This window comes from Episyrphus balteatus, chromosome 1 (assembly GCF_945859705.1).
Source record: "Episyrphus balteatus chromosome 1, idEpiBalt1.1, whole genome shotgun sequence".
NCBI lineage: Eukaryota > Metazoa > Arthropoda > Insecta > Diptera > Syrphidae > Episyrphus > Episyrphus balteatus.
Window position 1 is genome coordinate 155191597 of NC_079134.1, and position 23197 is coordinate 155214793.

Sequence of the window (23197 nt, forward strand, 5' to 3'; positions counted from 1 at the left end):
AAATAAAACAAATTCATGGAATCGAAGTAGATTAAGCACAGTACTTTTTAATTTTTGATAATGGCAAAGCAAAATAGCCAAGAAAATAAAAATAAGACAAAGAAAGTAGTTTTCGTATTTTTCAATTTTCTCAAAAACTAGAAGGCATAGAAACATATGGTTTTCAGTATTTGATAAGGAATTTATTGAGGTAGTTTACTTTATCAATTTATCCCGTAATGAAAAAGGTATCATTCCTAACTGTAAGTGTTGCCATTGTTTTTTAATAATTTTTTGTTTGATTTTTTAGAAAACTGCCCCTCCCGCCTAAAGGGGGGGCATAGACCCTCCCTCCCAAGACCAAAAATGATTGTATTGAATACCTCAACTAAAAACCGTTTTCAATTCTCGGCGCCTAAGTTATCGTACTCGAGCCTTGCGTTGATATAAATTTTTCTCGAAAAAAACACGTTTAAGGGGGGTATCTCGAAAAAGGAAGCTAATCCGATTTTGGTAAAAACGGATTATTATTGCTGAGGCCTTCAGGAACAAAGCCTCATCTTTAGTTTTTGTCGTCATTTTAGGTCAACCTTAAACTTGTTCAGGCTCACTGTGAATGACCTTAAGAGTTGTCATATTTCAAAAACACCCGTTTTTCGATAACCATTTTTCAAATCACAATAACTTTTAACTGATCGCTCATATCAAAAAATTTAATATGAGACTGCTTTTAGGGAATACTTTTGTCTATTATATGAGAAATATTTGGCTTTATCACGAAGTCCAGTCGTATCGGAAATTTGCTACGATTTCCGTGAAAACAATCACGGAATCCGTTCGTAATGGAAAATTTCATACAAATCAACCCTACGCACAGTGTGTCGTCCCCTTATGATAAATCACTTTTTTTTTGTTAAAAATTTATATTTTTGCTATTAAAATATAATTTAGAAGTGTCAACTCTTATCTTAGAAAATAACCCATTTTATGTATTCAAAATAAGATCCGAAACATGAGTACCTCGGAAATCGAAAATATTTTGAGGAATTTATGCGAATCTTTGAGAGTGTATATTTCACGTTTGGTAAATGTTTGAAAAATTTTGTTAATGTTATTTTGTTTATTGTAAAACGAGTAACATAAAAAATTTAAATTTATAAAATTATATATGAGTTATTAAAATTTCTTTGATATATAGCCAAAAAAAAAAAAAATAAATTTTTAAACTTAATTTAAAAAAAAACATTGAAAATCATATCTATAATTTTTTTATATTATTTTGCCTTAGCTCTATACTTAATATTGGCAAAGTTTGATCTGCTTCTGTTTGCGATTACCAGAGATATTATCATTTATGTGCTGCGAGTCAAGTACTCAAAATAATTAATTTTTTGAGAAACAGCTTCAAGGGGATCACAAAAATAAAAACACCGATGTTTTTAATAATTTTTAACCATATACAAGTAAAAACAAGCTGTTTATGTAATTAGAAATATTTAAATATTGTTTTCAACAAGAAAAAAATTATATTTTTCTGCATACTAAATTTTTAATATAATTACTTGACCCGGCCACGCTCTACTGTGTATTATAGCATATTCACCAACCTCACCGATATAAGAAGTTACGAAAATGCAAATAAAACGTTGAAAGCGATTGACAAAAAACTATTCGAGATTTGCTATGAAACGCAAATACACACGATTTTTTTGTATATAGAAGATAAACAAAACAAGTTGACTTCAACTTAAGTTTTCTCAAAGTAGAAAAAAGATATTGAAAAGATTTAAAAGGGCTTTAAAAGAAAACATTTAGTTCTTTTAGAAACTGTCACAAATTTATTTAAAATAAATCACCACGTTCAAGAACATAACCTCAAAAACAGTTAAAAAACGACATTTCAGATTTTCTAACGGGAATATTTCAAAAACGTGATATGATAGAATTTTCCTGACTTTGGATTCGAGTTCAGCACACTAAAAACCTTACGAAAAGTATATTTTTGTTTATATAACAAAAAAAAATTATTTTGCTCACAAGTGGCTTCTTCAATAAATGTTAATTTCATAAATTATACTAAAAAAAAAAGTTGTAGGTTGTTTAATTTGTTAATTTGTAACTTTTTTTTAGTCCAGTCAAGTTATACTTTTGCTGAGAAATAATTCGCAACTGCAATTTGTACTCAAAATATGAAAGTACACTAGTACAGGAACTAAACCCCCCATTTTCCGAACAAATGTCTGGACGACTTTGGCCGCCATTTTGTTTTGAACAGTTTTGCGACTATCGCTTTTAGTTCGGCTAGTTTTGGTCTTAGAGAAAAATGTTATGAGACAAAGTTGTAGCAAATTTTATTTCCCACAAAAAATGTTAAGTAAGTTTTTATTCTAAAACCTACCATTTAGGAGTTATAATGAATTTCGTAAAATGCTATGCTCACTTATTTTTTATATTCACCATAACTTTTTTTTTCAAACTTTTATTAAAAAATTGTTGTTATAAAAGTTAAAGAGCTACTAATTATCTATGTTTGTCTCATACTAAGTTTTTTTGTCCGAGTTGCCGTTTCCTCACTAAAACAAAAATTCAATAAAAAAAAAAATTTGCAAAAACAGGGTGATTTGAGTAAGTTGAGTTGAGACAAGAAAAAAATCGTACTGGAGGGGGGGTCTATTCCCCCCCATTTAGCCAGAAGGGGAAATTTTCTAAAAATAATGGCTTAATTTGGAAACAAAATTATTAAAAATCAACGGTAACACCTACAATAACGTGTTATAAGTTTTTGTGAAGATAAAAACTTTGTCTTGTATTTCGTTTTTGAATGAAGCTGTTTTATGAAATAGTTTTTGAAAAATTAATTTTCAAAATCGAAATTTTGAAAAGAAAATAAAAAAAAAAACTTTTTTTCAAAATTGTGTGTGATAAAGTTCTAAATTAGTTTTCGAATTTCAATTCTCTTATTTGTTTTCAATTAAATACAGAAAACTCGCTGCAAAAATGTCTTGTAGTTTTCGAGAAAGTAAAAAATAAACATAACCAACTTTGTTGCGGCGACATAAATATGATAAATACACTGGTCAACAAAATTTGACTTTTTTTTTGCCACAAGAACCAAAATATACTTTTCTAGTATTTTTCGGGGTGCTGAATCCGAATCTGAAGTCAGAAAAATTTGATTGGCCTCCGTTTTCGAAATATTACCGTTATAAAATGCTAAAAAACGTCATTTTGGCTGTTTTCGAGGTTCTGTTTTTATGTGGGGTAATTCATTAGAAACAAATTTGTAACGGTTATTATAAGAACTGATATTCTACTTTCAAAAACTGTTTAAATTTTCCCGATATCTCTTTTATTGCTCGAGATATCTTAAATTTCAGTTAATAAGCCAAAGAGAAACTAAACTTAATTTAAAGATTAAGTCTCTGATCACAGAATTTTTGCCACAAGAACCAAAATATACTTTTCTGAAGGTTTTTGGGTTGCTGAGCACGAATCCGCAATCAGAAAAATTCTATTAGCCTCCGCTCTTGAAATATAACCGTTATAAAAAAAAACCTTTTTTTTGCACTTTATAACGGTAATATTTCAAGAACTAAGGCTAATAAAATTTTTCTGATTGCGGATTCGAGCTCATCAACCCAAAAACCTTCAGAAAAGTATATTTTGGTTCTTGTGGCAAAAAAAGTTTAATTTGGTTGGCCAGTGTTGTTTCTGATTCAAAGACCGCTGCTTATATTTTAAATATCTCGGGCAGTAAAACAGATATAGGAAAGATTTAAACATTTTTTGAAAGAATAAAATCAGTTCTTATAGCCACCGTTACAAATTTACTCACAATGTATTACCCCACAAAAAAACATAACCTCGAAAGCAGCCAAAATTACGTTTTTTTACATTTTCTAACGGTAATATTTAAAAAACGGAGGCCAATAACAATTTTCTGACTTCAGATTCGAGTTCAGCACATCAAAAACTACTAGAAAAGTATATTTTGATTGTTGTGGCAAAAACCTTGTTGACCAGTGATATTAGGGATTTATACGTGCCCCCATGGAGTTTGGGAGACAAAGGGTAATTACTTTTGATTTTTTTCTTGGATCTGAGGAGTTACTACCTTTAATTAGTGTGTAGGTTTTTTAAAATACCCTTTTTTAAATCGTTTGTTTACATATTTGAGAGTATTTTTTAATAATAATAATAGAGTGCTTCGATAATAGAGTGCGTCAATATGAAAAACCATAGAAACCTAAGATAGTAGAAAACCGCTTGAATTGTTATTTTTTATTTCCCCAATTTGAAATATAACGTTGAAATCAAAGCAACACAAGAAAATGAAAAAGGATCTCAACCAACAATCCTAACGGGACGCTTTTTTTTTAAACCAGCAGCTACAGCTGCGGTTAAGAAAACTTAAGGCACAGATAATATAATCATACAGATATCTTGTCTGCTCAGAAAAATATGAATCATTTTTTTTTCTTTATATTTATTTATATTTATATTTATTTATTACCAGACGATTCTTACCAGACAAGGAGCTTTCAAAAATAAAGCTGAAAAAAGCTCTTTTTCAATTGGTAATTTTTTCTCACTCACTCTCATAGGAAAGAAGAGGTTTTTTTTTAAGAAAGAAGATGAGCGAGATGATTTTGTGTGTATTTACTGAATATTTTAAAGCTTTTGGAAAAGCTTTTTTTGGTCAATTTCAGTTTCTAAGGAATTTAGGACGATAGACGCTATTTTTTGTTGGCGAGACATCTAGGATATGATTTTTTTGTAGGACATTGTAAGTTTTTCACTATCATTATCGTTTAGAGTAAGTTCACGTCGGTCGTTTCTCGAGTAACTAAACTAAGTGATATTTTGTGATTGCAAAATTGTGAAACTAGTTTTGTGTGATATAGATATAATACAAAATATAATATACAAATAATAATAATAATTTATTAAAAACTGTGGAGTGTTGAAAATGAATTCGTGTTTCGTGTGTGAGAAAACTTAAAGTGAAGGTGATGTTGTTTTTGTGAAACAAAAAGGTATTTTGTCACTCCTTAATGCCGCGATAAAAAGAAAAGATACAAAAAATGAGAAGTTTCTCACAGGAACTCAAAATGTTTCAATGCACCCAACTTGCTGGAAAAATTACGTGAACCAAAGGATGATTGAAGCTGACTTGCGTAAAAAAAGGCTCAATTCAAGCCCAGCCCCAGATATTCAAGTTGAGCCAAACTTTTCTTACCAGACAACATGTTTATTTTGCGGTGAGTACATTGAAGAACATTTTTATAAACATAAACAAGTAAAATTCGTGACTAGCAATTCCTTAAGAGACAAAATTATTGCCACTTTAACCAACCGTGGTGATGATAAGGCACAAGCTCTCTTGTCTCGTGTCATTGATTGCACTGATTTGTCCGTTGTTGGTGCACGATATCACATGAAGTGCATTTTTACCATGTATCATGAAAAATCGGATCAATCGGCAGGACGACCATTTTCGACTGGAATAGACGCGGCAATGGATGATATTTATTCTTATCTTGAAAAACATTCTGAAGAATGTCAATTCAGCCTTCGCTTTCTTTCAAAGCAAATAACTCAAGAACCAAAACCAACATTAACCAACAAATAGACCCCCCCTCCAGTACGATTTTTTTCTTGTCTCAACTCAACTTACTCGAATCACCCTGTTTTTGCAAATTTTTTTTTATTGAATTTTTGTTTTAGTGAGGAAACGGCAACTCGGACAAAAAAACTTAGTATGAGACAAACATAGATAATTAGTAGCTCTTTAACTTTTATAACAACAATTTTTTAATAAAAGTTTGAAAAAAAAAGTTATGGTGAATATAAAAAATAAGTGAGCATAGCATTTTACGAAATTCATTATAACTCCTAAATGGTAGGTTTTAGAATAAAAACTTACTTAACATTTTTTGTGGGAAATAAAATTTGCTACAACTTTGTCTCATAACATTTTTCTCTAAGACCAAAACTAGCCGAACTACAAGCGATAGTCGCAAAACTGTTCAAAACAAAATGGCGGCCAAAGTCGTCCAGACATTTGTTCGGAAAATGGGGGGTTTAGTTCCTGTACTAGTGTACTTTCATATTTTTAGTCCGAATTGCAGTTGCGAATTATTTCTCAGACCTCCATACAACCAAATCTAAAATGACTGGACTATTCTATTCCTGCCATAAACACAAAAAAAGATATTAAAACTCCTCAAAAAACTAAGCTGCAAGTATTTATGATAAACTTTTGTATGGGCTCGACACACTGTGCTACGATTGGATTTTGTATTTATTTTACGAGAACCGTAGAAAATTTCCTATACGAATAGAAGAGTCATGCATGATAAGGCCGATTGACAAGATAGATGACAAAACATAATAGATCGTAAATTCGGAATTTTCGTTAAATCGTAAAAAATAAATGAGCGATAAAAATGTGAGGTCTACTAAAATTCTTTAAACAAATTGGGAATACACTTTGACAGCTATAACTATCTTAACTATCGAGACATTGCTCCAGAATTTTAAATACAAACAAATTAAAAATGTTTTAAAATGCTAACCTAAAATTAGATTTTTATAGAATCAAATAATTGTCTACATTTAATGAGTGATGCATACTACTTCTTTTGTATACAAACATATGTTTGGTTAGAAATGAAAAAAACCCTGATTTAAGCTTAAACTTGCGTGAAAAGCTTAAAAAAGTGGAAAACGTTCAGAAAATCTAATTCTAATTGAATACCTGAGTTTTAATTGAGTCTTAAATAGTTGGTTTTACCTTATCATTTTTGGTATATTCATTGAATATGTCAAATACTTTTTTTCCCAAAAATCATTAAAGATTTTCCACATCACTTCACATATGTATATTAGGGTGTGTCAAAATGCTAAAGAAATTTTCAAATGTAATAGCTTTTAAAAGTTGCATTACTTATCAAAAATAAATCCAGCGTTTACAATTTTCATTTTAATTAATATCTTTCGCTCGCTCAAAATATAGGAAGAATTCGAAGAAATTTGAATTTTTAGAGATTTTTGAAATATATTTTTTTTTTTAATTTCGCCGGTTGAATACAAAAATAAATATATTAAATATATATCTTTATAAGAAAAAACTTTTAAGCTTATATTTGTTGGAATTGAACACTTAGTAAAGAAGCTGCGAAACAATATGTGAAGAAAAAAAATAATTTTTTCATATACAATCGTTTTTTCCTAACAACTTCAACCGATTTGAGCGAGCCAAAGACGAACGATATTATAATTTTTTTTTTACATATTATTAAACCTTAGACCAAATAAAACTTTTGGCCACTATTACATTGCAAAATTAGGGTACTTTTTTTCGGCCATACAAAAGTGACACACCCTAATGTATATTCGTGTGGAGAATTATTTTATTAAAGTTTTAAACATAATCGACCACCATTAATTAATTAAGTTGGAAATGTTCTCTTCCAATATTATTCGCTTCAAAGAACTGTTTACCTGTGCAAATCAATTTATTTATTAATTTCCGTACACGTGTTTGACCTGCTGTGCTGGTCAATAACACTGGTCAACAAGGTTTTTGTTACAGACACCAAGATATAATTTTCTATAGGTTTTTTGGTGTGCTGAGCTTGAATCCGAAGTCAGAACAATTCTATCACATCACGTTTTTGAGATAATCCCGTTAGAAAATCGAAAATGCCGCTTTTTACCAGTTTTCGAGATTATTTCTTAGCTGTTGGTTATTTGTTTTAAATAAATTTGTAACGGTTTCTAATAGAACTAAATCTTGTCTTTCTAAATTTGTTTAAATCTTTTAAATATCTCTTTTCTTCTTTGAGAAATCTGAAATTGAAATCAACGTGTTTGGTATATTTCATGTTTATTTGCTTTTAATAGCAAATCTCGAAATGTTCTTTGCCAATCGCTTTCAAATTTTGACACAACGTTTCATTTACATTCCAGTAAGTTCTTATCTTGTTTTTAACAAGAAAAAAATTATATTTTTCTCACTGGTAATTATTTAGAATAACTATCTGACACGGCCACGCTTTGATGAATCTCACAGCAATTCAAAACCTTCGCAAACATAAAAACTTGCAGGATTCTAAATGGAACGTTATGTAAATTTGAAAGCGATTGGCAAAGAACATTTCGAGATTTGCTATTAAAAGCAAATAAACATGAGATATACCAAACACGTTGATTTCAATTTCAGATTTCTCAAAGAAGAAAAGAGATATTTAAAAGATTTAAACGGATTTAGAAAGACAAGATTTAGTTCTATTAGAAACCGTTACAAATTTATTTAAAACAAATAACCAACAGCTAAGAAATAATCTTGAAAACTGGTAAAAAGCGGCATTTTCGATTTTCTAACGGGATTATCTCAAAAACCTGATGTGATAGAATTTTTTTGACTTCGGATTCGAGCTCAGCACACCAAAATCCTATAGAAAAGTATACCTTGGTTTCTGTAACAAAAAAAAAGTTTAATTTTGTTGACCAGTGTAATTTAATATTTGACTTCATAATAATTCCAAAATAAGTAGAACGCACATAATTTCCATACAAAGTCCATAGAACCTCAAAATTGTTGCCATTAAATTAAATATTAGCACAAATTGATTTTAAATATGCAAAGAATGCAAAAGAAGCAAATCCAGACATCAAACAGAGTCTCGAATGCCATTAAGGCATCAATCAAAATGTCGAGTTTATATTTTTCCATATTTTTTGAGTTCCTTCATTCTTCTTATTTTTATTTTTTTTAATATTTTGTTTATCAGCACCTGTTTACGTTTGAAAAAAAAAAATGTCATAATTTACCTCTTGCACTCTCACATAAAGATTTTGATCTTTTAAGTATATTTACCATCGACTAAAAAGAAAAAATGAAATTTAACTTAAAATCGATATTTTATTACTCGAAGATAAATTTTTGTTTTCCCTGTCAGACATTCCCAAGTGGTTCTACTGTCAACACTTCTTGGAAAAGTATTTTGCTAGTATTTTCTACTCATATAAAATATGTTGTTTATTATGTTCTTATAATTTGTTTGTAACTTAAAAACTTTCATATAACATTTTGAATTTCAAATGCAATGAACTTTCAACTTAAAGTATAGAAGACACATATTAAGTGCATATCAAGTTGGATTCTTAATAGTTTTTTCTGTCGTCCTTTTTTTCTCCTTCCGACAAACACTAGCTCCTTTAACTATGCAAAATTATATTTCTTCTTTTGAAACAGTTATGATGATGCACTGGAATAATATAAAAGTATTTAAAAAAAAAAAAAAAACATTTTCAAGAAATTTGAACTTTAAATTGTCGACACTTGTTACATGAGTGGGTATTTTCCTTTTGGCGTTTTTGTTTGTAGTTTTTTTTTTTCTTCTTGTTTTTTTGATTATTATTCTTTATGGCGCAAAAGTACCTACTCTACGCTATGGAAAGCTTCAAAAGAAAATGAGTTATGAAGGAACTTTTGTTCAAGTGCGCTTGGGGATTTATAAAGCCAGTTCTTTTGATATGAATTAAGAGCTTTGCAATCATTATTGCAAAAAGAATGCAAAATATTGTAATTAAGTATTAAAAGTGCAATCATATTTATTATGTAAGTTATTAATCATTGTATGCTTTTAGGCGATGTGAGTTGATAAAGAAGAATTTTGCTTTGTATTTTTACTAGTCTCTCTTTAAATTTTAAATTTATTTTTTTTACATGCGTATGCATTTGTTAAATAAAATGGAAGTTGAGATAAAAATCAATACAATGATAGAGAATGTGAAAGAAGTCCGTCTGTTTGTCAGTCAGTCTATATAAGTAATTTTCAGCCTCGATTGAAACGGTTTTTTTTTTAAACACCCCAACAGAATATTTTTAATTTAAAATTCTTTAAACATGTTTTAAACTAACGAGCTATAACACAGGTCGACAAAAATCAAAATATTTTTTGTGCTTGGGTTTAATTTGCACTTTTTGGATTTATGGTAAACCAAAACAATAGATAATCACCCTTTCCCCTCCTAAGATTTGCTTTTGTAGTGTTGGAAGCAAAAATACAATTTTCATACCCTGTGAGCCTAACTCCAGTTTTATGAGCTATAGTGCAAGAACCGTGCATTGTACAAAAAAAACTGTGAAGGTATAAAATGTAGATAATTTAAAGTTCTACATTTTTGCTAAAGCACTTTATTCGACTTAAATCATTAGAAAAAAGTTATGATGAATAAAAGGCTTTTTTGGTCTGAAAACTCCCGTTTTGTTGAGTTAAAACTGTAATATTTTTTTATCTAACTTCAACTTTGGAAACATTTATTCTTTTTTGAAAACTGCAATGCCGGGACATATTTTAAAAATAATAAACCAGAGTCACACTATACAAATACTGTTCGTCTTGTTATTTTGAAATAAAAGTAAGAAATTGAGTTTTTATGAAACTTGGAACTGTTAATTAATTTGAAGAAAAATGGCGTATGAAATAAGAAATATTTTTATTAATTAATTGTTTCTTATTGTTAGGTAATGTTTTAGTGAAAGAATCGTAAAAAAAAAATCAATTATGGGCAGAGGAACCAAAATACTGTTGCAAAGTAGGGATTTTTAGAAATTTCACAAGAACTGCATATTTAATCGAAAACCTCAAGTATTTGGGATGAACAAGTTACCAATTTTTGAAAGATCTAAAGTTGGCCTAACCGCACATTTCGTTTGGTCCATTACTTTTTAGACACCCTGCATATGCAACAAAATAATAAAAATACTATGCAAACAAATTAATTTAATTTTTCAATAAATAAATAATTTCAATATAAACTAGTTTGGCTACTGTTTGGATACAGTTATTTTTGTAAGCAATTATTTTTGTATAATAAAAATACCATCGGAGTGAATTACTTTTACCATAAATATTGACAATAGAAGGTATCATATCGCACCCTCAGTGCAAAAGAGCGAGAACTCAAAAAAGTTCATTTCGAGAAAACTCTTCTGCAAAATAAATACTGACTCTAAACTTTCCCCTATAACTTTCCATGGGACAGCAATTTCCATAATGTCAAAGCTCTATTACAAGAACCATTATGTTTATTTTGTAGTTTTAATAAATTTATTTTTTAAAATTGTTTAAATTAGGAAACAGTTCGACTTTTAATATAGTAGGAATTGGATAAAAACAGTCATAATCTTTCGAATTTTTCGTTTACGTTAACAACAGCCCTTCAAAAGAAAGATAATTTAAAAAGCAACATTTCCTCATCATTATCTCAAAAATGTCATTTATTGACTTATCGCTTTTTTGCACTGAGGGTGCGATATAATGCCTCAAGCTCAAATCTGACAAAAATTCGAATAAAACGAAAATTTCGATTTAATTTTTCTTTTTTCTTCTTAAATTTTTTGATTTTTTTTTTTAATTTGAATATGAAAACAGCATTAATATGAAGAAAATAAAACAAAAATCAGCCAAATTGGTTAAGACGTTCTCGAGTTTTTGCCAAAATTACGCACGACAATTTTTGTAAAAGACAGATTTACTTGAATACTGGAAATTGCTCTGCTGACATCAAAAGCAAATTTAAAAAAAAAAATAAAAAATATTTTCCAGATGAGAATCAATATATCTATCATAATTTCATAGTCACAACCATAAACAAAAAATACCAAGACTGGAAACTTTCGTACGTCTTTCCCCCCGAAGCCCTTTTGTGTACAGTGCTGTCTGTGAATATATGTGAAAGCCACCACGTTGGTAAATGACGTTAACACGCACACATTTATAGACTCACGACATTCACCACACATTTGACACGAACACAACGATAGGTTCACGACATTCACCACACCTCGCAGCTTGTAGGCAAACGTCAGTTGACCGCCGAGTTTCCAGTCTTGGTATTTTTTGTTTATGGTCACAACTCAAGCACAAATTTCGTGTTGACCTGTGTAATCTATTCAATAGGTACTTTCAGTTTTTTTCCAACAAGATTGTGGTAGTGGAGAGTTTTTGTTCAACAGTTAATTTTTAGAAAAAAAAAAAAATTGGAAACTAAAAACAGCTGAAAGGATATCAACATAACTATTTGACTAAACTTGTCATTGTTTCAATATTTCTTCCTCACGAATATTCAAAAATAAAAACAAATACCTACGAAACCATACAAAAATTTGAACTCACTAATAAAAATCGATTTTTTTGTTTCAACCGAAAATTGCTTAAGGATAAAACACAACATACAATCATACAATGGCAGACGACGATGTTTCTAAACTAAAAAATTTTCTTTCAGACAGAAAACAAACAAAAATATAAATTTTATTTTCTCTCATGGATGGACTCCACAGCCACACTCGACACAAAACTCGACACAATGTAGATTTCTACTGTCAAGTTGTTGTCATTGTTTGCATGTATTTGTTTTGGCTATATGCGTTTACAAAAATTCCTGGAAAAATAAATAAAATATAAAATAAAAATGTTGGTAATGCCAAATGGATAGGATAAATATTTTGACTGAAATTGTATGTCATTTTATTTTATTTTTTTTTTGTTTGTGATATGTGTAGAATTGGCTTAGTTGTGAGTCAGCATTCAATTTATTTGAATTTTCAAAATTATTTTATTATTTTATTTTTTTTTTTGTTGTTTCTGTAAGTTTATTGACAGCGAATATTTTATTTACATTTTGAATCCATGAATGTGTGTATAAAATTTGACGTGTGCTCTTACCTGTTATTTTCAAAAAAAAAAATTGTAATACAATTTAAGGATGTCATTGTACGAGTACAGACAGCAACACAACATGGATGTGGATATTATCTCGTTTATTAAAATTGTGTTCACCTGAGTGTAACATTAAATTGGATATTATATTAAGCCATTTCAAAAGTTATATATGTATAAATCCTTGAGGATTTGTAACATTTTTTTTTTCATAGAGAAAATATCACGTTATCCTTTCAGTAACGATAAAGATTATTTAAAAATATAAAAAGCTCAAAAGGTTCAAAACTGTTCATCACAAAAATCTTCTTATAGATTTTAAAAGTATATATGTACTTTTTATCTATGACCTGAATTGAAATCCAATAAAGACAATATCAAAACTGAAATAAGGCAAAACATTTATAAGAAAAAATTAGTTTGAGGTTACAATAAAAAAAAAATCCATGAATTTCTTCATGACAGACTCTATGACGCAGGTTTATTAGAATACACTCTAATTGGCTTTTAAAATTCAATAAAACATTTGAAAACAAAAACAAACAAAATTAATTTGTATATAAAATATCATTAATTCTAACTTCTAAAACAATCAACACCTTCATTTGGTAAAAAAAAATTCAATGTGTATTATTTTTTCTAAAGAAAAATTAAATAAATTTAAATTTTCCAAACTAAATATAAATTAATTTAATAAATCCATCGTTAACACAAGAAAACATTTGTATTTACTCCATAGAAAAAAAAAATCATAGACAATAAAAAAGATGAAATCAGCGTGGCTTCATTTGAATTTTTTGGCAATTCTTTTCTATTTAAAATTCCTTTAAATAAAAAATGTATTGCAGGTGTGGGATTTTACTCATAAAAGTTAAGTCAGAAAAAACTTTTTCCTTTTAAATAATGCTTAATTGACCTTATTCACAATTAAAAAAGTTTTGTAATTCGCTAAAATATTCATATTTCTAGGAGTTTTCTCATGAATATAATTTTTGTTAGAAACCATTTCAGAAAAATAAATTTAAAAACAAATTTGATGCTTGTTTAATTTTCTATAGAAAAATCAATTCAATATAAATCTGTTTAGAATATTAAAAAAAAATACATTTTACAAAAACCTCGTTATCAGTCATATTTTGAGTTTCAAGAAGAAAAGATATGAATAATTCAATACTTTCTAATTCATTTATGTAGTTTAAAAAATAAATCCTTTTCAAGCATAAATTTCATTTAATACAATTTTACCACGGTTTTGAAAATCCTTATCACCCAACTGTTCGAATAACCTTGTTTATATTTATTTTCATTTTGAATAAAGAAAAAGATTATGATCGTTATTGAGCTTGATATATTATAACCTCCGGAAGAGGATGCATTTAATGTAAGCAAGAGAAATAAAGAAGGAAATCACTCTATGTTGTTGATACCAAATCAATATTCAACATTTGTTTCTATAAATTTTCTTAGAAATCCTTCATCCAATATAGAGCGATTGCATGTTAAAAGGATATTTGCTTAAAAAATTAATAACAACTGATAGCTGATATTTGAAATAAATTCAACTATCAGAGGAAGTACATAGTTATTGGTATAGTTTTCGATATCATAGGGGATTGTACAAGGTTAGTGGAAATTCTAAAACAATTTTTGCTATGCTGCTTAAATGGTAACGGAAGCAAAAGTTAAACTGGAAATAAATAGGTAAAGTTTTTCGATAGGGGAATACCAACCATACCAACCAACGTGACCATGAAAATTAAGTTTAACCTCAGAGATTCTATGGCTTGGCATGTGTATTGGATTATGTTTCATTTTAAAAATGAATTGTTAGAAAATTTAGTTTATACAATTTAAAACTTAGTAACTCTTTAATTTTAGATTAAGCGGAATTATTGACATTTTTTTGTTAAACTTTTCTTTAACACAATACTAAATATATTCATTTAAGCCTTGAAATATAAACTATTTTATAGTAAACTACTGTCAAGTTTGTCTCATTTTTTCGCCAACCAATGATTGCAAAATACGATGCATTCTAAGGTTCTGTTATTTTGAATTAGTCAACTGCTTTGTGAGAAGTCTTGAAAAAAACATTTTTGACGAAAAAATTGAGTTGGCCTTATTTCACTTATAGTAAAGTGAAATAAGACCAACTCGGCTTTATTTCTCAACAAAAGTTGGCTTTATTTCACTTTCTGAAAGCGAAATAATACACAACTTTGAAAAGTCGAGAAATAAAGGAAATTTTTAAAAGTTGGCGTTATTTCACTTGGCACCACAAAAATTAGCAAATGAAATCCAGTACAAATCGAGTTGTGTTTGAAAAAGAACAAAATACCAATCTGGTGTACGAAGTTCCTTTTCACTTTTTAAAGGACTAATATTCCAAAAAAATAACTGTGGAACCAGGTTCAAAGTAGTTAGAGTGAAGCCTTTCAAGTTGTGATTTATAGTGGTAACTGATGCATCTCAGTCAAATTTATCCTAAAATGATTCCTTTCAATTTTAAAACGAATGTATAAATATACGAAAAGAAATAAATTATTGTTAGCCCATTGTAAACAACTTATAAAAGGAATATGAATAAAAAAAAAATCAAAAACTCAATTTTGTCGCTTCTTTATGGCGTTTTCGATTGGCAGTCCGGAAGCGTCCGGAATCATTCTGAAAAAATTTTATTCACACAAAACTGTCAGTTTTGTACGAATAAAACGCTTTCAGAATGATTCCGGACGCTTCCGGACTGCCAATCGAAAACGCCATTAGTTAAATCTTGGATCTGGCGAATCAGGCTTTCACAAATATTTGGTACTGAATTTTGTAATGCGGTTCTTAAATTCTATTTTTTTTATCGCAAGTTTGAATTTTGTACAAGAAAGGTGTAGTTTTGACAGTTTAAAAATATAAAAACGAGTTTTGAAAAATGTTGTTTATATCAAAATAATCAAGTTATTACAAAAAAACAACAAAATTAAAAATTGACAGTTATTTTTACCGTGGAAAAATAAATTTTTCATCAATATCTACTAGCCCATATAAATATATGAAAAAAAATTAAATTATTGTAAGCCCATTGTAAAGATCTTATAAAAAGAATATGAATAAAAAAAAATTCAAAAACTCAATTTTGTTGCTTCTTTAATTAAATCATTGATCTAGCGAGTCAGCCTTTCACAAATATTTTGCTCTTTAAACTCTGATTTTTTTCTTAGTTTTTTTAGATTTTAAAATTTATATTTTAAAGATCACAAAAGTTTGGATTTTATGCAAAAAAGGTTTAGGTTTGTTGTTAATATCAAAATAATCTATAGAAAATCGTGTTTAACCATAAAAATTAAAATTTACAATTATTTTAACTGTGAAAAAATAAATTTGTCATCAATATCTACTAGCCTATGATATTCATGAAATGACAACGTTCAACAATTTAAATAAGTATATTTTTTTTCTAGATAAAAAATACTATTTTGAAAAGTGTTTTCTATCGACTATTTAGATATAAACAATATTTTTTAAAAACTCTATTTTAATAAAATAATCAAAATAAGACATTTTTGTATAAAATCCATGCTAGTATTTTAGTATTTTTTAACACAGAAAAGCTTAATTAAAAACAAATTCCTTAAAATAACAAGAAATTTCAAATGTTATCCACCCTAATGTTTGAATTTTAATTTTTTTTTTAATTAAATTAATAAGAGTTATTTAAATAAAAATTCGAAAAAAAAGAAAACAAAAAACAATTTTTCTTGTTTTTTTTTTATTTTAATTTTTCATCAATTCTCAGATAAACATACAATAGCTGTCACAGCAACTAATTGTGACATGTTCTTAATTTTTATCGGCTTAAGGCCGTTTGAGCTCTTGAAAATAAAATTTAACTTAAAATTTAAAATCAAAAAAATATAAGCATTAATCATTAAAAAAACAAAATTTTAAACTATTTTTTTTTTTACAAACATTGTGAACTAAACGAACCAGCCTTCAACAAAATTTCAATGTCAATGATCTCTCCGATAGTGTTAAATAATTTCTAATTATTTAACCTTCAACATCTTTTAAACCAAAAACAAATTAAACATGTCAAAATATTGACTTAAACAAATATTTTACTGTCATTTTAAGGAATGACTTCAATTATTAGGAAAAACACACAATTTTAACTAATTGACAAAGTTGTAGGTTTAAAAACAAAACAAAAAAAACACACACTTTAACATTCGTCAGTGACATATGTACCTAAAAATAAAAATTGTCCTCTTGACACAGATAAAAATAAATTGTCATTGTAAGATTTTGTTTATATTTATATTTTTCTTTTAAATATTTTTTTATTTAAACATTAAAAGTTCTTATTTTTAAATTTACCTGCCTACAAATAAAAATATTTTCAAAATGACGACAGAGATAATCTTTTGTTCTTGGTCAACTTACGTAATGTTTTTTTTTTTTTGTATAATGAATTATTATTTTTGTGTGTCATCCAAGCAAAACAAGAAAATTTGTATACGTCATTAATGTTGAAAATAATAAAAGATGTGAATGAAAAGACCAGCTGCTCAAAAGAACAACATAAACTCTGGCACAGAAAATGCACGATGATGACGATAATGAATAGCGACAACATGGGTGGATTTTGTGTTTATGTTAGAAGCAAGGTTAACTTTTAAGTAGTTTTTTAAAAGACATCACCTTACACAATATTCATATTATAGGTCTACTTAGAGTGATAAAAGTTGTTTTTCTTTTAAAGTTTCTATGAGGCAATCAAAAAGTGACAATAACATAGTTTTGTTTGATTTTAAAGGAAGGTCAGGAAGAATTCGGTCTAAAACCTATTTGAAAATATGCTATTAGGTACTTAAAAACAAAGTTTAAATAACTTTCTTCAACAAGTATTTGATTATAAGCGAAGAAAAACATAAAAGACTTATCTTTTGTTCGAAATAAAAAAAAAAGTGTATGGCGTATACGTAACCTTTTCTTATGTTTTCTTTATTAATCGATTATTCTATACAAATTTTATGAAAGCCAACAATTATTTTCTTTAATCTATTTAAAGCATATTTTAACTTAATATTTATTCAATTTCAGATATGGTTCACCACATCACAGTCGATCACAATCGGTTAAAACACCAGGCAGTAGAGCCTCGGGGAGGCCGAACCAATTATGCTTGCCTCAACAAAGATCTCGGTAAGTGTGTGTGTTTGGGTTTTTGAAGGATGTTGATTTTTGTGGTCTTATGCTTGAGTTGACTTTATGAGTTAAAGGATTAAATAAGATTTGATGTTTTAAAAAACAAAGTCAATTAAAATTGGGTTTTTCGGTTTTTGCTTTTAGTGTGGCATCAATGCCAAATACTGGCGTCGAGGAGGAGTATTATAGACTGAGACATTTTTCCATAACTGGTAAAGGTGTCGTTAATCGTGGTGATTCGTTAAAAAGTCGTCGTAGTCGATCAAATAATAGTGTTGCCAGTTCAAATTCAAGGTAATGACAATTCGAATTTAAAAAAAAAAAGGTTGATATACTCTTCTTTATTTTCTTTTTTGTTAATTTTTTAGTACTGAACATTTAACAGCAACACAAATTCCAGCACCAAGTTCAGCTCGCACTTCAGCTACCTGCAGTTTGGCTTCTAGTCGAGAAAGTAGCACATCAAATCCTGGAAGTGGACCATACAGGTAAATATAAAAAAAAAAAAATTAAATTTTCAGGAAATTTTTAAGACATGTTAAGTTCAGGACATTTTTAAGAAATTAAATTCTTTTGAGCCAATTTATTTCTATTCTTAAAACCCAAATAAATTGGTGTCATTTTTTTTTTTTAGAGTTCTCATGCTTGGTGGATCAGCTGTTGGCAAAAGTTCATTGGTGTCACAATTTATGACCTCCGAATATTTGCATGCCTACGACACAAGTATTGGTAAGTTTTATTTATTTAACTTAAAAGAAGTTTTCAAAGCTTTGCTTATTCTGTTTTTTTTTTTTTTTTTGATAATTTCAAAAATATAAACACATTAAGAAATATTGGAATTTTCAAAACTTCCTTATCCAAGATTTATGAGCTTTTTAATTTTAATAGGCTATTAATCAGATTTATATGCTACTTCTTACTCAACTATTAAAATTTTTGTATAGTCGTATTTCTAGACCTACTACAAACGAGAATTTTAAAATATTTAACTCTTACAAAAAAAAAAAAAAACGTTACGTCCAAAATTTTGAAAATTAATTTTAATCACTTACAGAATTATGACCCCAGCCCTTTTTAAAAAAAAGTTTCTGAGTTCTCTCTAATAGCAGCATTTTTATTTCCACAAAACCGACAAATTTGAGAGCAAAAAATGGTTTGAAAATTGTTGCGAACATTGATTTATATTAAGTTCCCGTTCCAAGCTCAAATTTGATTTCGTTTTCTTTAAAAGGCTCTAGATTTTTAGAGGCGAGAACTAAAACCTTTTATTAAAAAAAAAATTACTAAAACAATTTTTCATTTTCTGAAAGTTTTTAGTGGAATTTGTGTAAAAAGTCACTCGGAATTTTTAAGATCACAAAATGACAAAAATAAAAATTTAAATATACTCTTCTCAAGATGTATAGTAAGTTGTGTAGGGCTTGTTGAACATACATATGTATAATGTAGGGGAAGTAGTAGCAAGACCGCCCCTTTAGTGTTTAACCGTCTTAAAAACCAATAAAAAATCATCTTTTAATTAAAATAAAGTGTTTATTCATTAATTTTAATGTTTTTTGTAGGAAATCATTAAAAAAATAAAAAAAATATTGAACAAAACATAATACGTTTTGAAAAAACGTCTAATAAAAAACCCCCTATCAACTTCTGTTGACAATAAAACCCTTTCTATCTTAAAATATGAAATCTTTTCTCAATAATCACAAACGTATGCTATATTTTTATCGGTTCTCAACTTTTATTACATTAGTTAAGGTGGGAAAACCCTCTGGAATTTTTTTTTATTTTTGCATTATTAATTGTTTGCCTAAAAAAATCATTTATCAACCGAAGAAACTATTTTAGGGATCTTAGCCTTAAATAAAGCCCCAAAAGTCCCCAGATAGTCCTGAAACCCATGCGTTCGGAGCCTGCCACAGTACAAAAATTAAAACTTTAAACGAATTTTCCTCGAAACACGTTTTTTTTAATGAAGCTATCGACTTGAAATAAAGTGTAAATTACTAGTCAACTCATTGGTCATTGCATGAACCTAAAAGTTCAATATAATTTTCACAATAAATATTTTTTTTAACAATTTGTTTATAAAAAAACATTGTCTTTTTTCGTTTTTTTTGGTCTCTAATTTTTATTGTACACTTTTTTTTTGCTAAATTTAGGTTCATGCAATGCGTATAAATATATTTTAATGGAAAAAAATGTCTCTTTTGATTATAAATAATTACCTGGACTTGGGCATTGCACGGCGCAAACGCGAGGCATCAACTTTAAACGGCTGTAGAGCCGCCATTTTGTTTTTTTATTACTTCAAAAAAATTGTGTAAGCACTTTATGATGTCAATAATATCATGTATTTTTCCAAATTTTAATTAATGCTTTCAGTTTTCCAATAAAAATTCTTGAAAAACCCGTCGTCCAGAGGGATTTCCCCCCTTAACAAAAGAAAAAGTTAAAACTTTTAAATATTTCATTTAAAAAAGTATAAATTTATTTTTATACGAAACATGACGATTTGATGAAAAATCACAAAATTTATTATAACTTATCGGGATTTCAACCAAAGATGCTCGACATAATCGATCTTACCAGTTAATTTTTGTTCATACAACATAGTACAAAAACGATCCTGCGATCTCATAGGCGGTCTTGCCCCCACTTCCCTTATATCTTGTAAAATGGCTTATTTTGTTTTTTTTTTTTTTGGATTCCCCGATTAAGTGGCATTTTACAAAACGAAAATGTGGAAAAATTCGGAATTCTTGAGTTAATAAAGTCCAAATTTTCTACCTAGACTTCAGGTCTTCCCCATTGGAGAAAACGCCAGAGTATATTCTTCTTACTTCGTAAACAGTCTGACAAATCCTATAAAGCCATATTTTTTTTAGTGTAACATAGTGATATGCAAAAAAAAAGCCACTTTAAAATAAGTTGGTGTCCACTTTAAATCATAACTTCTTAAAACAAAAAAACTGTGATAAATTTAAAGTGAAATTTATTTCGTTTTAATAAGAATTTTTGCTTAAGCAAATTCGACTAGAAATGAAAAAAATTTCTAAAAAATTCAATATGGGTACATATTAATTAAAGTTTTTGATAGTTATTATTTTTTTTTTTTTTTTTTTTGTGAAATGCATTTTGATTGGCAATTTTTTTTTAAATTTATATGTCTTCACATAAAAAAGAAAGATTTCCTCATTAAATTAAAGAAATTTATTCTTCTATATTAGAACATTCAAGAAAATAAGAAAATTTGTCCACTTAAGTAAGTTTTTTTAGCAAAAAAACATGGAGATATCCTTTTAATTTAATACAGATTCTTCTTGTTTTTATGATTTGTTTAAGGATGCTTCATAGAAAACTCCCTTTTTCCTACTAGAATAAATAAAATGATTTTTTTTTTTTGCTTTGATAAGAAGTATAATTTCCAAGACTTATTACTTCTAAGACACAAAACGCTAATTTAAGTTGTCTCTAAAAACTTGTGTTGTTTACACAACACACATAAGTAAAATATAAACTTAACATGGAAAGAGTTTTTCAAGACTTGAAACTTTTAACACTAAAATATGCAGTGGTACCATCAATTTCCATGAATCCATGTTATCTTCTCTTTTTTTTTTTTTGTTCTAAACGACGACAAAATGAAAGATAAAAATAATTTAGCCAAAGTGTTGGCAATTTTGTTGAGGACTTTAAAAACTTGAATTTTATCCTTAGGGTATAGTAAAACTTGAAATAAATTTATTTTACGAACAAAAAAAAAAAAAAAAACAAAAACAATGTATTTTGTGTCACACTTAAGACAATATCCTAAAATTTTTCATATCAGCAAAAATTCTGAGATAAAAAGGTAATAAATTTGCTATGGGAATTTTGTGTTTATGGAAAAGATGGTTATGAGAACAAAATATGCAACAAAAAATTCTTTACTCTTTCATTTATATTGGATGGTTTGGATGATGAGTTTCAAGACTCTTTAGACAACGTCATTGTTTAATAAAAACTATTCTTAGATTTATTTTGAGCTATTTGCATTTTGCAGAGTGTTACAAAAAGTCAGTCCATTCTACTTTCCTATTTCAATGATGCAAGTTTAACATAAAAACCAAACACTAGGAAAAAACATTTTTAAAGACAATATTCGTCACCCACATGTTAACATTCGTCGTGTTGAAAGAAAATACAGATGCTTACCCTAAAGTCGTAAAAATACGGCCTCAAAAGACTTTATTTACAGTTTGAAATCATGTCCAACTTATTTCATAGTGAGAGAGTGTTTTTGAAAAGGCCACAATTTCATGGACACTTAAATTTTTCTGCGGGCCATACCTGTCCGTGTTATATTAATTTTTACGTTACTAGCTAAATAAAAAAACAAAACTTATCTCCAAGGATGAAAAAAACAGTCCTCTTGAAAAAAATATTCTGCCCTTAGCAACTCCATTCACTTCTTTAAAAATGATAAAATTCTATCCTTGGTCAAACTTAACCTTCAATTTTTTCCTTACAAAAATTTTATATCTGGGGTTTCAAAAAGAGCCATATGTTGTTTGTCACCTGAAGTAATAAATCCATTTTTTTTTCTTGGTAAAGCCGTTAAAAGTATGTTGTTAAATGTTGAAATAAATTTCAGGTTACGACTTACGAATAAAATGATATCTTTGTTTGTCAAAGCACACGGGCACAGTGTACCTATTCCATTTTCTCCGTCAAAAACGTAGACCTTTTCATATTTCAATGATTGTTGTAATTTGGATTTTGGAAGATGAATCACTTTGAAATGTGGTCCTTTTTTCAATTTTTTTTTTAAGTATCTTACGGATTGTTTTTCTTTGTGTGTGCAATTACAAAGAAGATTTATGATTGAACCTTTTTTCGAGAGTTTTGTAAACTTTTTTTTTTAATGTTTATTTTTTTTTTATTGTGAACAAATAAGGGTACTTGATTGAATGTGGGGTAATTTGGGTTAATTATTTGGATACAAAAGTTTTATATAACTTTTCATGTAGTTACAAACAACCCAAATTTTATTTAAATGGGAAAACTGCAAAACTCTTACAAAATTTTTAAAGAGGATAATGTTAAAACTTTTTGAAACACTCATAACTTGTAGTAATTTATTCGGATCGAAAAATATTGCCTTGAGAATATTTAATTGCACTATAGGCCATAGGAATTATGCATCTTTTTCACTCTAAATATTATTTTAGAAATGTCTGATAAAAAAAAAATTATAAAAACAACAGAAATATTTGGATTTGGATTTGCTAGTTTCCTTATAG

At 28.1% G+C, this 23197-nt stretch overlaps 1 protein-coding gene across 3 annotated transcripts in view; it reads left to right on the forward strand.

Annotated features, from left to right (window-relative positions):
• The window catches only part of LOC129906805 (uncharacterized protein DDB_G0288805), a 298594-nt gene that overhangs the window by 263897 nt on the left and 11500 nt on the right, over window positions 1-23197 (forward strand). For all 3 annotated transcript variants that reach the window (XM_055982727.1, XM_055982728.1, XM_055982729.1), the window contains exons 8-11: window positions 17811-17912; window positions 18060-18209; window positions 18284-18403; window positions 18550-18644. In XM_055982727.1, coding sequence (XP_055838702.1) covers window positions 17811-17912; window positions 18060-18209; window positions 18284-18403; window positions 18550-18644 — 467 coding nt within the window. The remainder of the gene's footprint in view (window positions 1-17810; window positions 17913-18059; window positions 18210-18283; window positions 18404-18549; window positions 18645-23197) is intronic.